The sequence below is a fragment of the Sciurus vulgaris genome (assembly GCF_902686455.1).
Source record: "Sciurus vulgaris genome assembly, chromosome: 19".
Classification (NCBI taxonomy): domain Eukaryota; kingdom Metazoa; phylum Chordata; class Mammalia; order Rodentia; family Sciuridae; genus Sciurus; species Sciurus vulgaris.
The window spans coordinates 32,120,488-32,141,213 of NC_136480.1; the positions used below are offsets into that span (position 1 = coordinate 32,120,488).

The window sequence follows — 20,726 nt, forward strand, 5'->3', positions numbered from 1 at the left end:
AATATTGATAAACACTTAACCAAAGTAACCATGACATAGAGAGCGAGACAACTCAAATTACTAAACTTTGTGATGAAAATAAATTACCATGGTGCTGGGTCTGTAGCTCAGTAGTAGAATGCTTGCCTAGCACATGTGAGGCACTGGGTTTGATCCTCAGCACTGAATAAAAAATAAATAAATAAAATAAGGTCATTCTGCCCATATACAACTACAAAAAATATTTAAAAAATCATCATGATATTTACTCCTGAAATACAAATAATAATTAAAACTGTTTTGAAAATTTTTAGTGCAATTAAATAAAAAATCCTGAAGACATCAACAAATATCTAGAGACATAGGACATACCCAAATTGAATCAGGACATAGACAATGTAAAGAAATCAATATCAAGCAATGAAATTGAAGATGTCATCGAAGCATACTTGCAAAGAAAAGCCCAGAACCAGACAGATTTTGAGTCATGTTCCACAAGACCATCAAGAAGAACAAACACCAATCCTTTTCAAATTATTCCATGAAATAGAAAATGGGGAAACCCTTCCAAATTCATTCTATGAAGCTAACATTACCCTGTTACTGAAACAAGACAAAGACCCATCAAGGAAAAAAACTCAGACCAATATACCTGACAAATTTATATGCAAAAAATTTTAATACTGGCCTATTGCATACAAAAATATATTAAAAATCAATGCACCAGGATCAACTGGGGTTCATCACAGGGATGCAAGGTGGGTTTATCACATGGAAATCAATAAACATAATTCATAACATTAATAGTTTAAAGACAAGAATCTCATGGTAATCTCAATAGTTGGACAACAATCATTTGACAAAATTTAGTATTGTTTCATGCTCAAAACAGAAGAAAACTGTCATACTATGATAGTATGAACATACTTCAACATTATTAAAGTTATGAAGAACTCAAGGCCAACATCATCTTAAATGGAGAAAAATTAAAATCAGTCCCTACAAAAATAGGAAAAAGGCAGGGATGCCCTTTTTTACAACCTCTATTCAACACAATCTTGGAAATCCTCGCCAAACCAATCAGATAAAAGAAAGTAAGTATAGGAATATGCATAGAAAGAGAGCTCAAAATATTCCTATTTGCCTATGACATGATTCTATATTTAGAAGATCCAAAAAAACTGCACTAGAAAGATTCTAGAACTCACATATAATTTCAGCAAAGGAGCAGGATATAAAATCAACACACATAAATCAATTCCATTCAGATACACCAATGATTAATCAGCTGAAAGAGAACTTAGGAAGACTGTCCCATTTACCATAGCCAAAAAAATAAAATACAATTTTGGAAATAAAAATGACAAAAGATGTGAAACACCTCTCAGTTAAAATATAGAACACTAAAGAAAGAAACTGAAGGAGACCTTAAAGTATGGAAAGATCTACCATGATCTTGGATAGGCAAATCTAATATCACAATGGCTATAGTACTATAAATGCTATATAGATTTAATGTAATTCATATTAAAATCCCAGTGATGTTTTTCAGAGAAATATGAAAAGCCCTCATAAAATTTATTTGGAAATATAAGAGGCCCAGAAGAATCAAAATATTTCTTAGAACAGTGACACTGGAGGCTTCACAATATCAGGCCTTAAATTATACTACAGAGCTGCAAGAACAATAATGGCTTGGTATTGGCACAAAAACAGATAAGAAGACCAACAGAAAAGAATACAAGGCAAAGAGACAGAAACACATAAGTACAGTTATCTCATACTAGGCAAGGATGCTAAAAACATACACTGGAGAAAAGATACCTTTTTGACAAATGGTGCTGGGAAAACTGGAAATCCATATGTAGTGAAAAGAAACCAAACACCTACTTTTCTCGCTACACAAAAATCAACTTAAAGTGGATCAATGAACTAGAAATTAGATCAGAAACCTTGCCCATACAAGAAGAAAATATTGATTCAACACTTCAACATATTGATTGAGGAACTGACTTTCTTAATAAGACTCCTAAAGTACAAGTCAAAAATCAGTAAATGGGTGGCATCAAACTAAAAAAGCTTCTTCTCAGCAAGGGAAATAATCAGGAGTATAACGAGAGAGTCTGCCAAATGAGAGAAAATCTTTCCCACCTCAGAAATGGCATTAATTTCCAGTATATACCAAGATGTCAAGAATAATCCAATCAATAAATAGGCAAAGGAAATGAACAGACTCATCTTTAAAAAATGCAAATAGTCAAAAGTATATGACAAAATGTTCAACTTTTCTAGCAATTAGAGAAATGCAAATTAAAACTGCACTGAAATATAACCTCACACTTGTCAGAATGGCAACTAGTAAGAATAAAAGCAAGAATAAATGTTGGCAAGGATGGGGGAAAAGGGTACACTCATACTAGACTAGTGAAACTGTAAATTGGTGCAACTACTCTAGAAAGCAGTATAGAGATTTCTCCCAAAACTTTGAATGGAACCAGCATTTGACCCAGTTACCCCACTCCTCAGCAAATATCAAAAAAATGTAAAATCAGCATTCTACAGTGATGCAGTTGCATTGGTGTTTATAGCAGTACAATGAATAATACCCAAGCTATGAAGATAACCTAGTGCCCTACAACAGATGAATGGATTAGGAAATTGTCATATACATACACAATGGAATATTACTTAGCCACAAAGAAGAATGACTTTGTGGCATTTTCCAGTAAATGGATGGATCTGAGGACTACCATGCTAAGTGAAATTAACCAATACCAAAAAAGCAAATGTAAAATGTTTTCACTGATGTATTCAAGCTAAACCACAATGGGGTTGAGTTACACAGAAGTTCAGTAGATTTGCCAAAAAGAAATCAAGGAAAAGGTTTGGGCATAGGAATAGAAAATAGTGGAAAAATCTGAGATCATTTTACTATGTACAGGTATGAAAAGAACTATGTGAATCCTGCAACTGTGTACATCCTGAAGAATGGCATCACAATTAGAAAAATATATATTCCATGTTTGGGTGATTTTATCAAAGTGGATTCTACTGTCATGTATAGCTACAAAAAATAAATTTCCACCTAATGTTTATCATGTTCCACTAAAATGAAAATACTATACTTTGTTTTATTGACAAAATGTTGGTGGATATTGAGCAAGATATTTCACGTGAAGTGGTGTGCTGTTCACATTTGAAGACAAATGTGACTAATATTGTGAAATGGAGTTCTTGATCCAAAAGATATTAGCTATTTGGAAAGCCAAAGTTGACATAAAGGGGTTTTCTCTTTTGCTCTTACAAAGATGGGAAGGATAAAATCCTGAGTGACTGATATCTGAGGTTCTCACACCACCTGCTCATGTCTAAGCTGCAATCTATGGAAGCTGGAGAAATTACCTCCAATCTCAGCCATGGATTTTGGAGGTTCCAAGTTATAATTATCTTTAATAGTGAGAATAGACTTTCCAAAAATTTACATGACTTGTGTAAGGGAGGTGGTAAAGTGGACTAGCACGAGGGATTTGCTGAAGACCACAGGAATCAATGGGAGTAATGAGGACCACAATCAATAGAAAACTGGCTCACTCTGAAAGGAAGATTATACAACTTCTTTATGCCCATGTGAGGCAGTCATATTCATCTTTGAATCCTTCCTTCATTAATTCCCTCTTTTTCCACACTATTCCACCTTCCTCTCCAGCACTAGATGTTCCACTTCACTCTCCATAATTTCTTGTCAAAATCAAGCCACTTAGAAAACAAAGATCAGTTGAAAGCATATTCATTGATATTGGAAGTCACTACTCTGAGTTGTTTACAGTTACAGTCATGAGAAATAGATTTTTAAAATTTGTTTCCATTCACATATAACACTGAATATTTTTATATTTCTTTTTATTTTATGCCAGACTGTAACTATTGTGGGTCCATGTGAGAGATCTTAGATTTCTTTGTCATTATTAGAACTCCAAAAAAACCAAGGCTCAACTCACCTTGAAAGATGAGTGTAACACATAGAAAGTTTTTATTCAGATGCTCCTTCTTTACCATAGTCAGAGGATGGAAGAAAGATTTGTCTTGGGAACTCGCTCCCTGCCTGCTGCAGGTCAGGTGATCTTAGTCTTCAGATGCAACACCAACATTGCCAGTCTACTACAGATGAGCTAAAGTTCTCTGTCCCATATGACCTCATTTTGGAAGCCTCAGTTCCAAATATGAGTGGAAGAGGAAGTAGAGGAGGCTACTATGTAGGCACTGGAAGGCACTTAGTAGTCTAACCTTATTACCTCACAATCAGGACACAGGTATTCATAGAATTGCCATTGACTTAAAATTTTATAGTATTACTTTTATCCCATAGTATTTGTATAATTTGTAATATTACAAGTATTATTGTACATGAGTGAAATTTTCAATAAAATATTCACAAGGAATCATATCTCAAAAGAGTAACAGTTCTAGCTTTACACTACTTTCTAGCACTTAAAATGTTCCAATTCTCATAAGGCAATTCATACCCTCAGGGACACACATACTAAAAACCCTAGCTAGTAATATATGAATAGTACTAATAATTTCAAATAAAATGTGTAGTGTGTGGTTATCAAAACTAATATCATTTTTGTGTTAAAATGTCCACAGTTTCATTACATATGAATAATTATTTTCTTCTTCATGACCACATAGATATTATTTTAAGCTTGGAAAATTTTAATGCCTTTTGAAAATACTCTAGGGAAAAAGGAAGAAGACATTTAATCAAAATTGAGAAAAAGATCAGAAGAGTAGGTAAAGTGTATTGAGGAGGAGGAAGGAGAGACTGTAAAAGGGAAGAACAATGGAAAGAAATCTGACCAAACTTTCTGAAGTACATAAATGAATTTACAACAGGGAATCCCTACATCAAGTACATCCACCAGACACTAAATTTAAAAAAAAAACTATATATAAATTGCAGAGAAATCAATAGAGTAGAGGGACAGCAAGGGAAGGTAGGAGGGAAGGGGAGTGCTAGCAGCAAATTTACAGTCCATGCTTTCATGACTATGCAAAAATGTATCCTAATGATAGATATAACTAAAAATTGAAGAGAAATCTGGCTCACTCCAGAAGGAGACCCATTTATCTTGTTTATTCCCACATGAAAAATTACCATTAATCTTTGAATCCTTCCTTCTGTTTTCATTCCCTTTTTCCCACTGGTTCTCCCTCCATTCTTTCCTTTCTATCCAGCAGTAGATGTCCCCATTCATTCTCCATAATTTCTTCTCATAATCAAACCATTTGGAAATCAAAGGCTGCTAGGGAGTATATACATTAATATTGGATGTCACTACTCTTGAGTTGTTTTCATTAGACAGACCTGAGAAATACATTTTCTAAATGTGTTTCCATTCACAGCAAACATTAAATAGGTTTATATTACATTTTATCTTATTCAGATTGTAACTCTTGTGGGTCAATGTAAGACATTAGATTTCTTCATTATTGCTGGGACTCAAAGAAAAATGCAGGTCACTGACCTTGAAAAATGAGAGCTACATGCAAAAAGTTTTCATCCAGATGCTGGCATTTCACCAATGTCTGAGAATAGAAGAATGCACTTTTGTCTTCCTCTGGGGATGCCCTCAATGCCTACTATGAGACAGGTCCTGTCAAATGTGAGATGAAACACTAAGATTACCAGTATACTCACAGATGACCTAAAGCCACCTGCACCATAGAACTTTATCCTGGAAGCCTCACCTCCAAAAGGAAATGGAAACAGAGGCAGAAAAGGCAGAGGAGGCTCCTAAGTAAAATGTAGAGGAAGGAAATGTAAAGTTTGACTATTACTACACCATATCCCGGACACAGGCATTTATAAAATGGTTATTTACTAGAAATTTTATAATACTACTTTATTTCATAGTATTAGTATAATGTTACAAGTATTATCATACATGAATTATTTAGTATAAATGTGTTCAATGAATAATACTTCAAAATACTGACCATTCTAGCTTTACAAAAAAATTCTAAAACTTAAATTTTTCAAATCCTATTATTGCAGTTCTTAAGCTCAGGCATACCAATACTAAAAATCCTAGCTAATATTAGTTGTAGTAGCAACTTCAAATAAAATGTGTAGAGTGTGCTTACCAAAAATTGATAAAATTTTATTTTAAAAAAATTTCCAGTTTTACTACATGTGAATGATTATTTTCTTCTTTATTAATGCATATATATTTTTTTAAATGTGGACAATTTTAATGCCTTTTGAAAATATTCTGGACCTTAAAAGGGGAGAAGAAATTTTAACAAAATTAAGGAAAAGATCAGCAGAGTGGATGAAGTATATTGAGGGTGAGGAAGAAGAGACAGGAAAATGGAAGAACAGTGGAATGCACCTGACTGAACTTTGTAAGTTCATACATGAATACACCTCATACAGCCCTCACTACTCAAACAAATCCTGCCCTGCAAACCACCAAGAGCTGTCCTGATACTCTTTTGAGTGCCCTCCCTGCACAACTCAGAGAGTCCTTCTTTTCTTCTCAAAGAACCCTTCCATCAGTATTTAGTGTGTTCTCCCCACTCATCTCAGAGAGGATTCACTACTCACTTAGTAGTGCTCATTCTCCACAAAAAAGATAACACATTCACTTGGTCAAAAACCCTCCTACATGACTGGTCCCTCCTGCACAACTCATAGAGACTTACCTAAAACCTATGAGAGCCAAGCTTACACACCTCAGATCTTACGATCAGAATTAGAGTAACTGCAGTTGTCAACATGATGAGGAATGCAATCAGGATCCCTCTCCAGATGTGTTTAGGTCCTTTAGAGAAAAGTTTGAAACCCTGCTCTCCCAGGATTGCCATTATCCACCAGGGAATAAAGTAAAATTAAGAGGCAGGTGACATGTTCCTCTGGGCAAGCCAGAGTTCTTTGTTCTCCAATGAGATCTTCTCACCTTTCTATAGACATTAAAATCATAGGTCTGCAGAGACAGAACTTAAAGAAATCCTTTCCGTAAAACTTACAATTCTTTGGGCTGTTCTCAGTTGCATGAAGTCCTCCCCTGCTTCAGCCATCTGGGCATCTCTAGTCCTCAAATGCAGACTTAGTGTGTAGGTGGGTCCTAAAAGTCTGTGGAAGGAGGGGAATTGAGCCTACTAGTAAGATTTTCTATACCTGCAGAGTAGACATCAACTCCAACAGTTCTACTCAGGTCAGAGTATTGTGTTCCCTATGATGCAATGAGGATATTTTCTTCCATGAATATTTGTTACCTTTTTTTTTTGCACTTGTTTTTTTTTAATTAATTTATTTTGATTCATTGTACACAAATGGGGTACAACTATTGTTTTTCTGGTTTTACACAAAATAGGGTCACACCATTTGTGTAATCAAACATGTACACAGGGTAGTAATATTTGTCTTATTCTCTTATTTTTCTTTCCCCCACTCCCTTACCACCCCTCTTTTTCCTCTATACAATCCATCATTCCTCCATTCTTGCATCCCTCCCACCCTATTATGTATCATCATCCACTTATCAGAAAGATCATTTGGCCTTTGATTTTCTGGGATTGGCTTATCTCACTTAGCATGATATTCCGTAACTGCATCCATTGACCTGCAAATACAATGATTTTATTCTTCTTTATGACTGAGTAATATTCCATTGTGTATCTATACCACAGTTTCTTTATCCATTTATCAATTGAAGGACATCTATATTGGTTCCACAATCCAGCTATTTTGAATTCAGCAGTTATGAACATTCAAGTGGCTGCATCACTGTAGCATCCTGATTTAAAGTCCTTTGGGTATAGACCAAGGAGTGGGAAATCTGTGTCAAATGGTAGTTCCATTCCAAATTTTCTAAGGAATCTCCACACTGATTTCCAGAGTGGCTACACTAATTTGTAACCCCACCAGCAATGTATGAGTGTACCTTTATCCTCACATCCTCGATAACATCTATTGTTGCTTGTATTCTTGAAAATAGCTATAAAGTGGATCATTATTAACCTTAAATTATAGTCACTGACCTAGAATTGTACAAATATTTAAACCATATGAAGTGACTTAATGAAATAAATTTTTCTCTTTGGCCAGGAAGATTAATAAAAAGTTAGCTATTGTTAAAGTCAATATTGTGTTGAAAAGAGCATTACAGTAAAAGAAGAAAGGCCCAGTTTCCACCAAATACATGATCTTATTTCGTCTCTAATAGTGGGCTGAGTTACAAAGCTATAAAATGGACTCAGTACACACACTGAAAATTAGTCTGATGACCTGTTTTATAGATAATGGCCTTATTATTGTAAATTAACTTAAGCTATTATGTTAGAATTGGTAGTACCTGTCAGGATAACAACTCAATTATTTAAAAATCTTAAAATTTATGTCATTGATCTAGCAATTGTATTTTAAGGAATCCATGAAAAGACAATCTCTAAGTATAAAGATGTAGTTGTATGAATACATTTAATAACCTTGTTTTTAATTCAAATGTCCAACATAGGATTTTGGATAAATAATCTATGTGACAAAAATCTGGCATTGAAGATAATATTGCAAAACAATACAAATTATGTGCGATCTAAAACAATGTTACAAGTTTTAAAATGAACAATATAATTGTACATGTACAAAATATGTATGTCTCTGTATTTATATATGGAAAGCAGTTTAGAAGATTTAGGAAATATTAATAATTGTCATCAGAACCTCAAAAAAATTTTTTATGTATACTTAATTTTCCTAAGTGGGTCTCTTAACAAAATCTAGGGAAGTTACCTTGATCTTGCAACCATCTTTAGCCTCTTTATCTGAATATTATTTTATAAAATTTCCATATATAATTCTTCAGATTAATATAAATTAAGTAGCATAATCTAATATAACATGTGAAACATGAAACAGAGACACCAAGAGCTTCCATCCCCTCCTGGTGAACATGTCAAAATACTTCCATATCCCATATTTTTAGCCTTTGAATAAGCCATTATCTCCTCAATGTCCTTTAAAACTAGAGCTGTTTACTTCCTAGTGTACAGAGTAATATAAAAATGTACAACTTAACATTTATTTGATTTTAAATATTAAATGGTATACTTATTTTTAATTAAACTGTTTTTATTTACACAAGTTTGTAAGAGACCATTATAAAAAATGTTTTGGTTTGGGGCATATCAACTTAACATGTCCCTGCAAATCTAATATTTTAAAGACTTCATTATCTGAAAAACAAGGATATAATTTACATAAGTACTAATTACTATGGTCAATTAAAATATGGGCATTGAAGTTTTTATATTAATCAAATTTGAACTTTAAAGAGAAATTTGAATTCAAAATGCAAGGTGGTATTTTAAATAAGGTACTGTTAAGCCAAATTATAGAAACCATAATGTCTTTGAAGTTAGTTTTTAAAATAATAATAGAAATTCAACCAGCATAAAAAATTACTTTACTAGAATGAGAAATTAATATTTAAGCATATTTTTTCTTATATCCATTAGTTAGAAAATCCAATTAATAGGAGTTTGTGAAAAGATTTTTCCTATATTTGTAAACAGCCTTTATGATAGAAGCTTAGAATTTAAATAAAAATATTTTAATAACCTTAGCTGATTGTGTTAGATATATACAGCCAATTTAATTATATATAGAGTCAATTACATATAGCCAATTTAATTACATGCAAATTTTTGAAAAATTATTTTGTATGAACTCTGTTTTAATTTTTCAACATGTTATAGTCTTTTATTGTATCAGGTAAAAAAATGTAGACATTTACATATCACACCTGATAATTTAAGTGCTAGTAAATTTGTTCTCAATGAGAACATAGAGAATAAAGGAATTGTAGATATTCTTTATATTAACCAAATTATAAATATGTCTAATGTTTAAATGTATTTTAGTTAAGAGTATCTGATATTTTTATATTTAGTAGATGATGTTCAAATCAATGATCTTTCAGCATTCATCCATGTAAATCAACTAAGCATCTCCTGTAATAAAAGCTTAATTTTATTTACCTCAAATAAATTTATTCTTAATTGCAAAAGTCAAGATATTAAACAAATGTAGATAATAATATTAACAATATCATTTCCATTTAATAAAAAAACATTAGAAACAAGGGATATACATCTTATAGAATTTAGAAATTTTATTATTTATTTTATCACCTGGAAAATTGTGAATTAATTAAGAAGACTTTTTACCTGGAAAAATGTGTGTTAATAACTATGAAGACTTTTATTTTTAGTTGTTTACCCAATATATATTAAATTTTATTAATTCATGTGAATTAAAGTTATATGGATCCACTTTTATTTTTTTAAATATTTATTTATTATTTATTTATTTATTTATTTATTTATTCATTCATTCAGTGCTGGGATTGAACCCAGGGCCTTTTGCTTACAAGGCAAGCACTTTACCAACTGAGCTATATCCCCAGCCTCTCCATTTTTATCTTAACTTTAAAAATGTGCATGCTCCTTGAACTGTAATTAAATTCTGAAATTATGTAAATATAGTAATTGTATACACACATTTGTAGATCAGTCAGAAAAAGAAAATTTTTGTAATCTATTGTAAGTGAACCTACATAGAAATGAACAAACATATAAGTGAAGCACCACAGCAATAAACATTCATTGAACTTTGATTTCATTTGTCTAAGAATTTAGGATATAAAAAGAAAAACTTCAGAATAATTCAGGTTTCCAACTTTTGTCCTGATGATTGTTATTCATCTTTAAAATCATCCATAAAAAAGCAAAAGATTGATCCAGCAAATAGCACAATTAGTACATCTTTTATTAACTTCCAAAAATCTTTATTTATCTTTCCCCCTTTATTTATTTATTCATTTATTTTTGTTGAGTCAGAGTGGTCTCCTAGTGAGCTTGCAGGTTTCTTTATTTACATTTCAATATAAACCTTTAGTGAGACCTGTAACTAAAAGAAAGATTAGTGGTTCCAGGAAAAACTTGATGCCGAGGGCATTTAAAATATTTCTTATTTTTAGGTATGGATGTCAAAGAATAAAATGCTTTATCTCTGAATTTGTTAAGTCCTTAGCTAGGGTTTGTCCAAACAGGTGAGTGTTATCTCCAAATCACTGAGGCAACACTGTCCAGGTTAATTGTTACAAAGTCTGGAACATTTTCCTTTGGCCCCTGCTGAATTTGGCTGGAGTTTAGAGATTTCCCTCCCTGGGCAGGTAATTCTCTCCATGTTATTTGGGCATATGCACTCATTTGAGAATAAGTTTGTAAATCATAAGTCAATTGTCCCAAATCCACAAATTGTCCTTAAGTGATAAGCATATCCAAGGTAATCTGAACTAACTTATCCTCTACATCTGATAGCCTTCCAGTCCTCTGAAGAGAAATTTTGCCCAAACTATCTGGTGTCCTTCTATCCACAGAGACACGCTTGTTGCTAGTTTCTGAATCCTTTTTTATTTTTTAATCAACCAAAAATTCCTCAGAAGACAAAGAGGTCCTAGAGGATGAGCATTTCTCACTCTTAGATCTAAAACTCTTAACAGCATTTCTAAGACTGCTCAAATTTTTCAAAAACACAAATTGACATCTTGCTCTGAATAAAAGCATGTTTCCTTTATACTCCAAACTAAATTCCCATAGCCTGTAGGCTTCCATCATCCCCCCCAGGGACAGAAATCATGCTGTTTCCTGAGGGTCAGAAGCTGTGGCAGGAACACATATATTTACCTTAGGAAAGGTGCTGAGGAATTTCCTCTTCATAAATTAGATAATTTCTCTGAGTTTTCAATTAGGATATTTTCTTTTCAAGATTCTAAACTTTTGCACCTATCTAATCAAGTTAATTTTCAGTCACATACAGTCACAGAGATATAGGCAGACTTGCCTGATTGAGTCTGCCGTATTCAAAGTGACCAGTTCTCTATTTATATTTCAAGAACTGTAGGAGTTGCCTTGTATCCACTGAATTTTCACTCTAGCTAAGTACTGAATATAGTTGACTAGATCTATTTTTATTTCTTTCTCTGTAGAGAGAAAATTCCCCAGGCTTAACATCACACAATTAAATTCCCTTTCCTTTGTTACTACTAAACTTATTCACATGTGTGTACTTCTCACTGGAAAGGAGCTGACATCCGTACCTTTATTCTTTCTTCTAAAAATCACTGACAGTCCCTGTTCAGATGCCAAATGTGAAGGTCCTCTCTGACATTTCCCATGTGAAAAAGAAAAGTGTTAACTGCCAGAGGATAATGTTGGAGATTTTCCTATTACCCCAAAAAACTTATCTACTCAATAAACACACAAAAGCCAATACTCTTTTCACATGGAGAAAGCATGACAGGTCTGGCCACACCCCTCTGGCCTTTTACAGCAACATGGAGTCAGCCAACTCTCCTTTATTCATAATATACAAGTAAGGGGGGCCAGGACCAGGAGGCGCTCTTGTGATGGACAGGATAAGGTGGAGTTAGAGAATGAAGGGAAGGGAGAGGGGATGGAAATAGGAAAGACACAATGAATCAGACCTCACTTTCCTATGTTTGCATATGAATACATGACCAGTAGAACTCCACAATATATACGACCACAAAAATGGGAAGTTGTATGTATAAATAAAAAGAAAAAAATTGTTAAAAACCATAGCTGAAAGCTAGGCATGCTACCACTTGCATATAATCCTAGCAATTCTAGAGGCTAAGGCAGGGAGAAAAAAAATTATATATATATACACACACACACACACAACAGAATATTTATCAGCCATAAAGAGGAATAAAATTATGGCCTTTGTAGTATGTGAATGAAACTGGAGGATATCATGGTAAGTGCAATAAGCCAGACTCAGAAAAACAAAGGCTGAATGTTCTGTCTGATATGCAGATGATAACACACAACAAGGGGGAGAGGGAAGAATGGAAGTTTATTAAATTAGATGTAGAAAAATGAAGGGAAGGGAGGGCATAGGCATATGAAAGAGAGAATAAAGGAGACAACTTTCCTGTGTTCATGTATGAATACATGACTAGTTTAGCTTCACATCATGTATAACAAAAAGAATGGGAAGTTATACTCAATGTATGTGTAATATGTGAAAACACACTGTACTCTCATGTGTGTATGTGTATGTATATATAAAAAATCAAAAATATCAATCTACTCATTCTATCCACTTTTGAATATCAAGTATTATGTCCTCTAGTCTTTACTGTGGTGCTTTCTTCCTTAAATTCTGGTAGTTTTTTCTTCATATATTAAGAGACTCTGTGGTTACACATACATATGTATTTATCACTATTGTATCATTTTGACAGATTCACCAATTGATATATAATGTGCTGTTTGTGTCACTCTGAGAAACTCTTTATTTAGCAGAATCAGACTAGTTTAAGCCATGGGACTCAGAGGCCTGGCTTCTAGGAACTGCTGGGAAGCATGTGGAGCTGCACGGGAATGGTTTCCTGTCTCTTTCTGGATTTTTCTCCCTAAGAGAATGAATTCCCTAACTCCACCCTATCCTGTCCATCACAGGGCACCTCCTGGTCCTGGTCCCCCTTACATTTTAAGACATTTATAAAAGAACAGTTAGAATAAAAAAGAATTCTTGCAGGTCACAAGTCCAATATATGCAAAATAAATTTGAGCTTGTGTGGTGGCACACACCTGTAGCATAAGAACCCAGGAGACTGGGGTAGGAGGGCCTTAAGTTCCATGTCAACCTCAATAACTTAGTGAGACACTGTCTTAAAATTAAAAATAAAAAAAGACTTGGGATGTAGCTCAGTGGTAAGGTTCTGAGTTCGATCCCAGACACTAATAAATTATTTCTTTCTTTCTGTTATCATTTTTTGTACATTAGAAATGAACATTAAAAAGTGAAAGTAAGGAAAAAAAATTCATATCTCGAAGGAAGAAAGAATTAAGTATTTGGGTTGGGGTTGGGGCTCAGTGGTAGAGTGCTTAACTTGGAAGTGCAAGACACTGGGTTTGATCCTCGGAAACACATAACGAAATAAATAAGCATATTATATTCAACTACAACTAAAAATATTTTTAAAAATATAGCAATAAATTTGCAAATCAATTCCAAGTCTGTATACTGAAAATTTTATTAAAAATCTTTTTAAAAACTAAATAAACAGGAATTCTATGTAGATTAGAAAAACAGTGTTAAAATGGCAAATATCAATGTGATGTACACATCAATGCAAACTCATCTCACTCCCATCATGCCCTTTTTACAAAACTTAAAGGTGATAGTAGAATATGGAAGTTCAGGGAACTGTGTTTACTGAACACAATCTTTTTTTTTATTGTAAACAAATGATACATGTTGTTTCTCTGTACATGGCGTAAAGGCATACCATTTGTGTAATCAAAAATTTACATAGGGTAATGTTGTTTGATTCATTCTGTTATTTTTTCACTTCCCTCCATCCCCCTCACCCCTCTTTTCCCTCTATATAGTCCTTCCTTCCTCCATTCTTGTCCCCCTCCCTAGCCTAACTCTAACCCTAATACTAACCCCTCCCTTCCCCCATTATGTGTCATCATCCACTTATTAGCGATATCATTCGTCCTTTGGTTTTTCGAGATTGGCTTATCTCACTTAGCATGATATTCTCCAATTTCATCCATTTGCCTGCAAATGCCATAATTTTATCATTCTTTATGGCTGAGTAATATTCCATTATATATATATACCACAGTTTCTTTATCCATTCATCAATTGAAGGACATCTAGGTTGGTTCTATAATCTGGCTATGGTGAATTGAGCAGCTATGAACATTGATGTGGCTGTATCTCTGTAGAATGCTGATTTTAAGTCCTTTGGGTATAGGCCAAGGAGTGGGATAGCTGGGTCAAATGGAGGGTCCATTCCAAGTTTTCTAAGGAATCTCCACACTGCTTTCCAGAGTGGCTGAACTAATTTGCAACCCCACCAGCAATGTATGAGTGTACCTTTCTCCCCACATCCTCGCCAACACCTGTTGTTGCTTGTATTCTTGATAATCGCCATTCAAATTGGGGTGAGATGAAATCTTAGGGTGGTTTTGCTTTGCTTTTCTCTTATTAGTAGAGAATGTTGAAGATTTTTTCATATGTTTGTTGATTGCTTGTAGATCTTCTTCTGTGAAGTGTCTATTCATTTCCTTAGCCCATTTGTCGATTGATTATTTGCATTCTTGGTGTAGAGTTTTTTGAGTTCTTTATAGATTCTGGAGATTAGTGCTCTATCTGAAGTATGATTGGCAAACATTTTCTCCCACTCTGTAGGCTCTTCCTTCGTACTGGTGATAGTTTCCTTTGCTGAGAGAAAACTTTTTAGTTTGAATCTATCCCAGTTATTGATTCATGCTTTTATTTCTTGTGCTATGGGAGTTCTATTGAGGAAGTCTGGTCCTAAGCTGACATATGGAAGATCTGGACCTACTTTATCTTCTATAATCTGCAGGGTCTCTGGTCTGATTCCGAGGTTCTTAATCCATTCTGAGTTTAGTTTCGTGCATGGTGAGAGATAGGGGTTCAGTTTCATTCTGTTGCATATAGATTTCCAATTCTCCCAGCACCATTTGTTGAAGAGGCAATCTTTTCTCCATTGCATATTTTTGGCCCCTTTGTCTAGTATGAGAAAATTGTATTTATTTGGGTTTGTGTCCATGTCCTCTAATCTGTACCATTTTTAATTTGGTACCAATACCATGCCATTTCTGTTACTATTGTTTTGTAGTAGATTTGAAGATCTGGTTTTGGGATACCCCCTATTTCACTCTTCCTGCTAAGGATTGCTTTAGCTATTCTGGGTTTCTTATTCTTCCAGATGAATTTCATAATTGCTTGCTCTATTTCTGTAAGGTACGTCATTGGGATTTTAATTGGAATTGCATTGAATCTGTATAGCACTTTTGGTAGTATAGCCATTTTGACAATATTAATTCTTCGTATCCAAGAACATGGGAGATCTTTCCATCTTCTAAGGTTTTCTTCAATTTATTTCTTTAGTGTTCTGTAGTTCTCATTGTAGATATCTTTCACGTCTTTTATGAGATTGATTCCCAAGTATTTTTTTTTTTCGAGGCTATTGTGAATTGGGTAGTTTTCCTAATTATTCTTTCCAAAGAATTATCACTTATGTATAAAAAAGCATTAGATTTATGTGCATTGATCTTATATCCTGCTACTTCACTGAATTCACTTATGAGTTCTAAAAGTTTTCTGGTGGAATTTCCTGGTTCCTCTAAATATATAATCATATCATCAGCAAATAGGGATAGTTTGAGTTCTTCTTTTCCGATTCGTATCACTTTAATTTCTTTGGTCTGTCTAATTGCTCTGGCTAGCGTTTCAAGGATGATATTTAACAGAAGTGATGAAAGAGGGCATCCCTGCCTTGTTCCAGTTCTAAGGAGAAATTCTTTCAGTTTTTCACCATTTAGAATGATATTGGCCATGGGCTTAGCGTAGATGGTCTTTACAATGTTAAGGAATGTTCCCACTACCCCAATTTTCTCTTGTGTTTTGAGCATGAAGGGATGCTCTATTTTATTGAATGCTTTTTCTGCATCTATTGAAATAATCATGTGATTCTTAACTTTTAGTCTGTTGATGTGGTGAATGACATTTATCGATTTCCGGATTTTGAACCAACCTTGCATCCCTGGGATAAAAATCCATCTGATCATGTGCACTATGTTTTTAATATATTTTTGTATGCGATTTTCTAAAAGTTTATTGAGAATTTTTGCATTGATGTTCATTAAGGATATTGGTCTGAAATTTTCTTTCCTTGATGTGTCTCTGTCTGGTTTAGGTATCAGTGTGATATTGGCTTCATAGAATGAGTTTGGGAGGGTTCCCTCCTCTTCTATTTTATGGAATACTTTGAGAAGTATTTGAATGGGCTCTTCTTTAAAGGTTTTGTAGAACTCAGCTGAGAACCCATCTGGTTGTGGACTTTTCGTTGTTGGTAGGCTTTTGATGACTTCTTCTATTTCATTACTTGAAATTGGTCTATTTAAATTGTATATGTCCTCCTCAGTTCAGTTTAGGCAATTCATATGTCTCTAGAAACTTGTTGATGTCTTCAAAATTTTCTATTTTGTTGGCGTATAGATTTTCAAAATAGCTTCTAATTATGTTTTGTATTTCACTGGTGTCTGTTGTGATATTCCTTGTTCATTCCAAATTTTAGTGATTTGGGTTTTCTCTTGTGTTCTCTTTGTTAGTGTGGCTAAAGATTTATCAATTTTGTTTATTTTTTCGAAGAACCAACTATTTATTTTGTCAATTTTTTGTATCGTTTCTTTTGTTTCAATTTCATTGATTTCAGCTCTGAGTTTAACTATTTCCTTTCTTTTGCTACATTTGGTGCTGTTCTGTTCTTCTTTTTCTAGGGCTTTGACCTGTAGTGTTATGTCATTTATTTGTTGAGTTTTACCTCTTTTATTGAATGTGCTCCATGAAACAAATTTCCCTCTAAGTACTGCTTTTATAGTGTCCCAGAGATTTTGATATGATGTTTCTTTCTTCTCATTTACCTCTAAGAATTTTTTTAATTTCCTTCCTAATATCTTCTGTTATCCATTCATCATATAATAGCATATTATTTAATCTCCAGGTGTTGGAGTAGTTTCTGTTTTGTACTCTTTTATTTATTTCTAACTTCAATCCATTATGATCTGATAGAATACAAGGTGGTGTGTCTATCTTCTTGTATTTGCTAACGATAGCTTTGTGGCATAATATATGGTCTATTTTAGAGAAGGATCCATGTGCTGCTGAGAGGAAACTGTATTCGCTCTTGGTTGGATGATATACTCTATAAATGTCTGTTAAGTCTAAATTATTGATTGTGTTATTGAAATCTATGGTTCCTTTGTTCAATTTTTGTTTGGGAGATCTGTCCAGTGGTGAGAGAGGCATGTTAAAATCAACTAGTATTATTGTGTTATGGTCTATTTGCTTTCTGAAATTGAGAAGGTTTTGTTTGAGATATGTGGATGAGCCACTGTTTGGGGCATAGATGTTTATGAATGTTATATCTTGCTGATTTATGCTTCCCTTAAGCAGTATGAAATGTCCTTCTTTATCCTTTCTGACTAACTTTGGCTTGAAGTCCACATTATGTGAAATGAGGATGGATACTCCAGCTATTTTGTTGAGTCCATGCGCATGGTATGTTTTTCCCCATCCTTTCACCTTTAGTCTATGGGTATCTTTTTCTATTAGGTGAGTCTTTTGCAGGCAACATATGATTGTATCTTTCTTTTGAATCCAATCTGCCAGTCTATGTCTTTTGATTTATGAATTCAGGCCATTGACATTCAGGCTTATCATTGAGATATGATCTGTATTCCCGGTCATTCGGTTCCTTTTTTTTCTATTTTATTTATTTATTTATTTATTTGACTCTTTTATTTATTTATTTATTTGGTTCTTCCTTCTTTGACAATTCCTTTAGGATAATTCCTCCCTTTGCTGATTTGCTTCTTTGTTTTTCATCTCTTCCTCATGGAATATTTTGCTGAGAATGTTCTGTAATGCTGTCTTTCTTTTTGTAACTTCTTTTAGCTTTTGTTAATCATAGAAGCATTTTACTTCATCGTCAAATTTGAAGGTAAGTTTTGCTGGGTATAAGATTCTTGGTTGGCATCCTTTTTCTTTCAGGGCTTGAAAAATGTTCCAGGCCCTTCTAGCTTTTAGGGTCTGGATTGAAAATCTGCTGATGTCCATATTGGTCTATGCCTGAATGTAATTTGGTTCTTTTCTCTCACAGCCTTTAATATTCTGTCTTTATTTGGTATGTTAAGTATTTTCATAATAATATGGCTTGGTGTGGGTCTGTTGTAATTCTGTGTATTTGGAGTCCTATAAACCTTTTGAGTTTGATTTTCCATTTCATTCTTCAGATTTGGGAAATTTTCTGGTATTATTTCATTGAATAGATTGTTCATTACTTTGGTTTGTTTCTCTAAGACCTCCTCATTCCCAATAATTGTTAAATTTGACCTTTTCATGATATCCCATAGTTCTTATAGATTCTGTTCATGATTTCTTACCATCTTCTCTCTTTGTTCAACTTTTTTTCAAGGTTAAATATTTTGTTTTCAATGTCTGAGGTTCTGTTTTTCAGGTATTCTATCCTATTGGTTATGCTTTCTATGGAGTTCTTAATTTGGTTTATTGTTTCCTTCATTTCAAGGATTTCTCTTTTTTTTTTTTTCAATATCTCTAACTCTTTATTGAAATGATCTTTTGCTTCCTGTATTTGCTCTTTTAACTGTCGATTGGTGTGATCTTTCAATGCCTGCATTTGCTCTTTCATCTCATTATTCACTGACTGCATTTGCTCTTTCATCTCATCATTTGCTTTCCTGATCATTTCAATTATGTACATTCTGAACTCCTTTTCTGTCATTTCTTCTGCCATGCTGTCATTGGGTTTTATTGATGTAACATCTAGATTTGTTTGGGGCATTTTCTTCCCTTGTTTTCTCATATTGTTCAGGTTTCAGTGGACCACTGAGATATTGCAGATTTCCTCTATTGTCTTATAATGTCCCTGAAGATTTATAGTGTATCCCCTCTTAGCCTTCAGTGGGCTGAAGTCTTGGAGGAAGTTGATAGTGTGGTGCTCCACAGGAATACTGCCTCTCTAGAGGTGGTGGCCTTCTGGTGGTGTATATTCCATGCTAGTGGGCAGAAGTGCCTCCACTTGTTTACCAATGTTCATCCAAAGGGGAACTAGGCTGCGGGCTGAGGCAAGGCCTGTTTGGGCCTGTGTCCCTGGTTTTACTGTCCTTGTGGGAAAACCTCACCTGGCAGGGAAGACTCACCCAGTGGGGAGGTCTCGCTGGTCAGTTCCCCTCCTAGAGGTTCCCCTCAATCTACAACTACCACCTGGGCTGGGCTGCCTTCCTCTGCAATGTTCCCAGGGGCCCGGACCTACCTCCTGGGCCTGGGAGCCTCACACTTCGCAGACGAGTCTCCTTAGGCTGCCTCTCCTCAGAGAATCTCCCCGCAGTCCTGGACCCTTCCCTCCATCCCTAAGTGTGTCTCTGTTTGGCTCTTCCACCAATAAGCCTACTAGGTCCTGTGACCCTGCTCTCCATCTAATTGCCTGGCTGTGCGGCCCCTCCTCTGAGCAGCCACCTGAAGCCCTGTACAATTGCTCCAAGTCCCAGCGACCCGCCGCATGCCGCTTCCCCTGGACAGCTGCCTGGTGTTCTGGTGCGGTCACTAGGAGTCCAAGCAACTCACTTCATGCCTCCTCCTCCTGCCAATTGCCCGTAGCCCTGGGCAGTCACTCAGAGTCCAAGTCATGCTCCCTATCCTCCTCCTCCTCCAGGCAGCCCCCTGGTATTCAGGAGCAGTCACTTTGAGTCCAAACAACTCACTACTCACCTCCTCCTCTGACCAGCCACATGGAGCTCTGCTGCCTCCTCTGAGCAGTCGCCTGGAGCTTTGCTGAAGTCCCTGTGAGTCCAAGTGACCTGCCACACTCCTCCTCCTCCTCCAGGCAGCCCCCAGTGTTCAGAAGCAGTCTCTCTGAGTCCAAACAGCTTGCCACGCAGCTCCTCCTCTGGCAACCGCCTTTAGCTCTGGTGCAGTCACTCCGAGTCCAAATGACCGACTGCGCTCCTCCTCCTCCTCCTCAGGGCAGGCCCCAGCGTTCAGGAGCAGTTGCTTTGAGTGCAAACAGCTCTCCTCACAACTCCTC

The 20,726-nt window shown here is 35.0% G+C and overlaps 1 protein-coding gene across 3 annotated transcripts in view; it reads right to left on the reverse strand.

Annotated features, from left to right (window-relative positions):
• The window catches only part of LOC306650414 (zinc finger protein 738-like), a 183,797-nt gene that overhangs the window by 120,043 nt on the left and 43,028 nt on the right, over positions 1-20,726 (reverse strand). Inside the window, exon 3 of one of the 3 annotated variants that reach the window (XM_079122461.1) lies at positions 11,965-12,210. The exons of 1 other annotated variant lie outside the window; for it this stretch is intronic. In XM_079122461.1, the coding sequence (XP_078978587.1) occupies positions 12,185-12,210 (26 nt within the window). In that variant the 3' untranslated portion in view covers positions 11,965-12,184. Of the gene's footprint in view, positions 1-11,964; positions 12,245-20,726 lie in introns of those variants that run through there. One more of the 3 variants, XM_079122459.1, reaches the window with a different exon arrangement.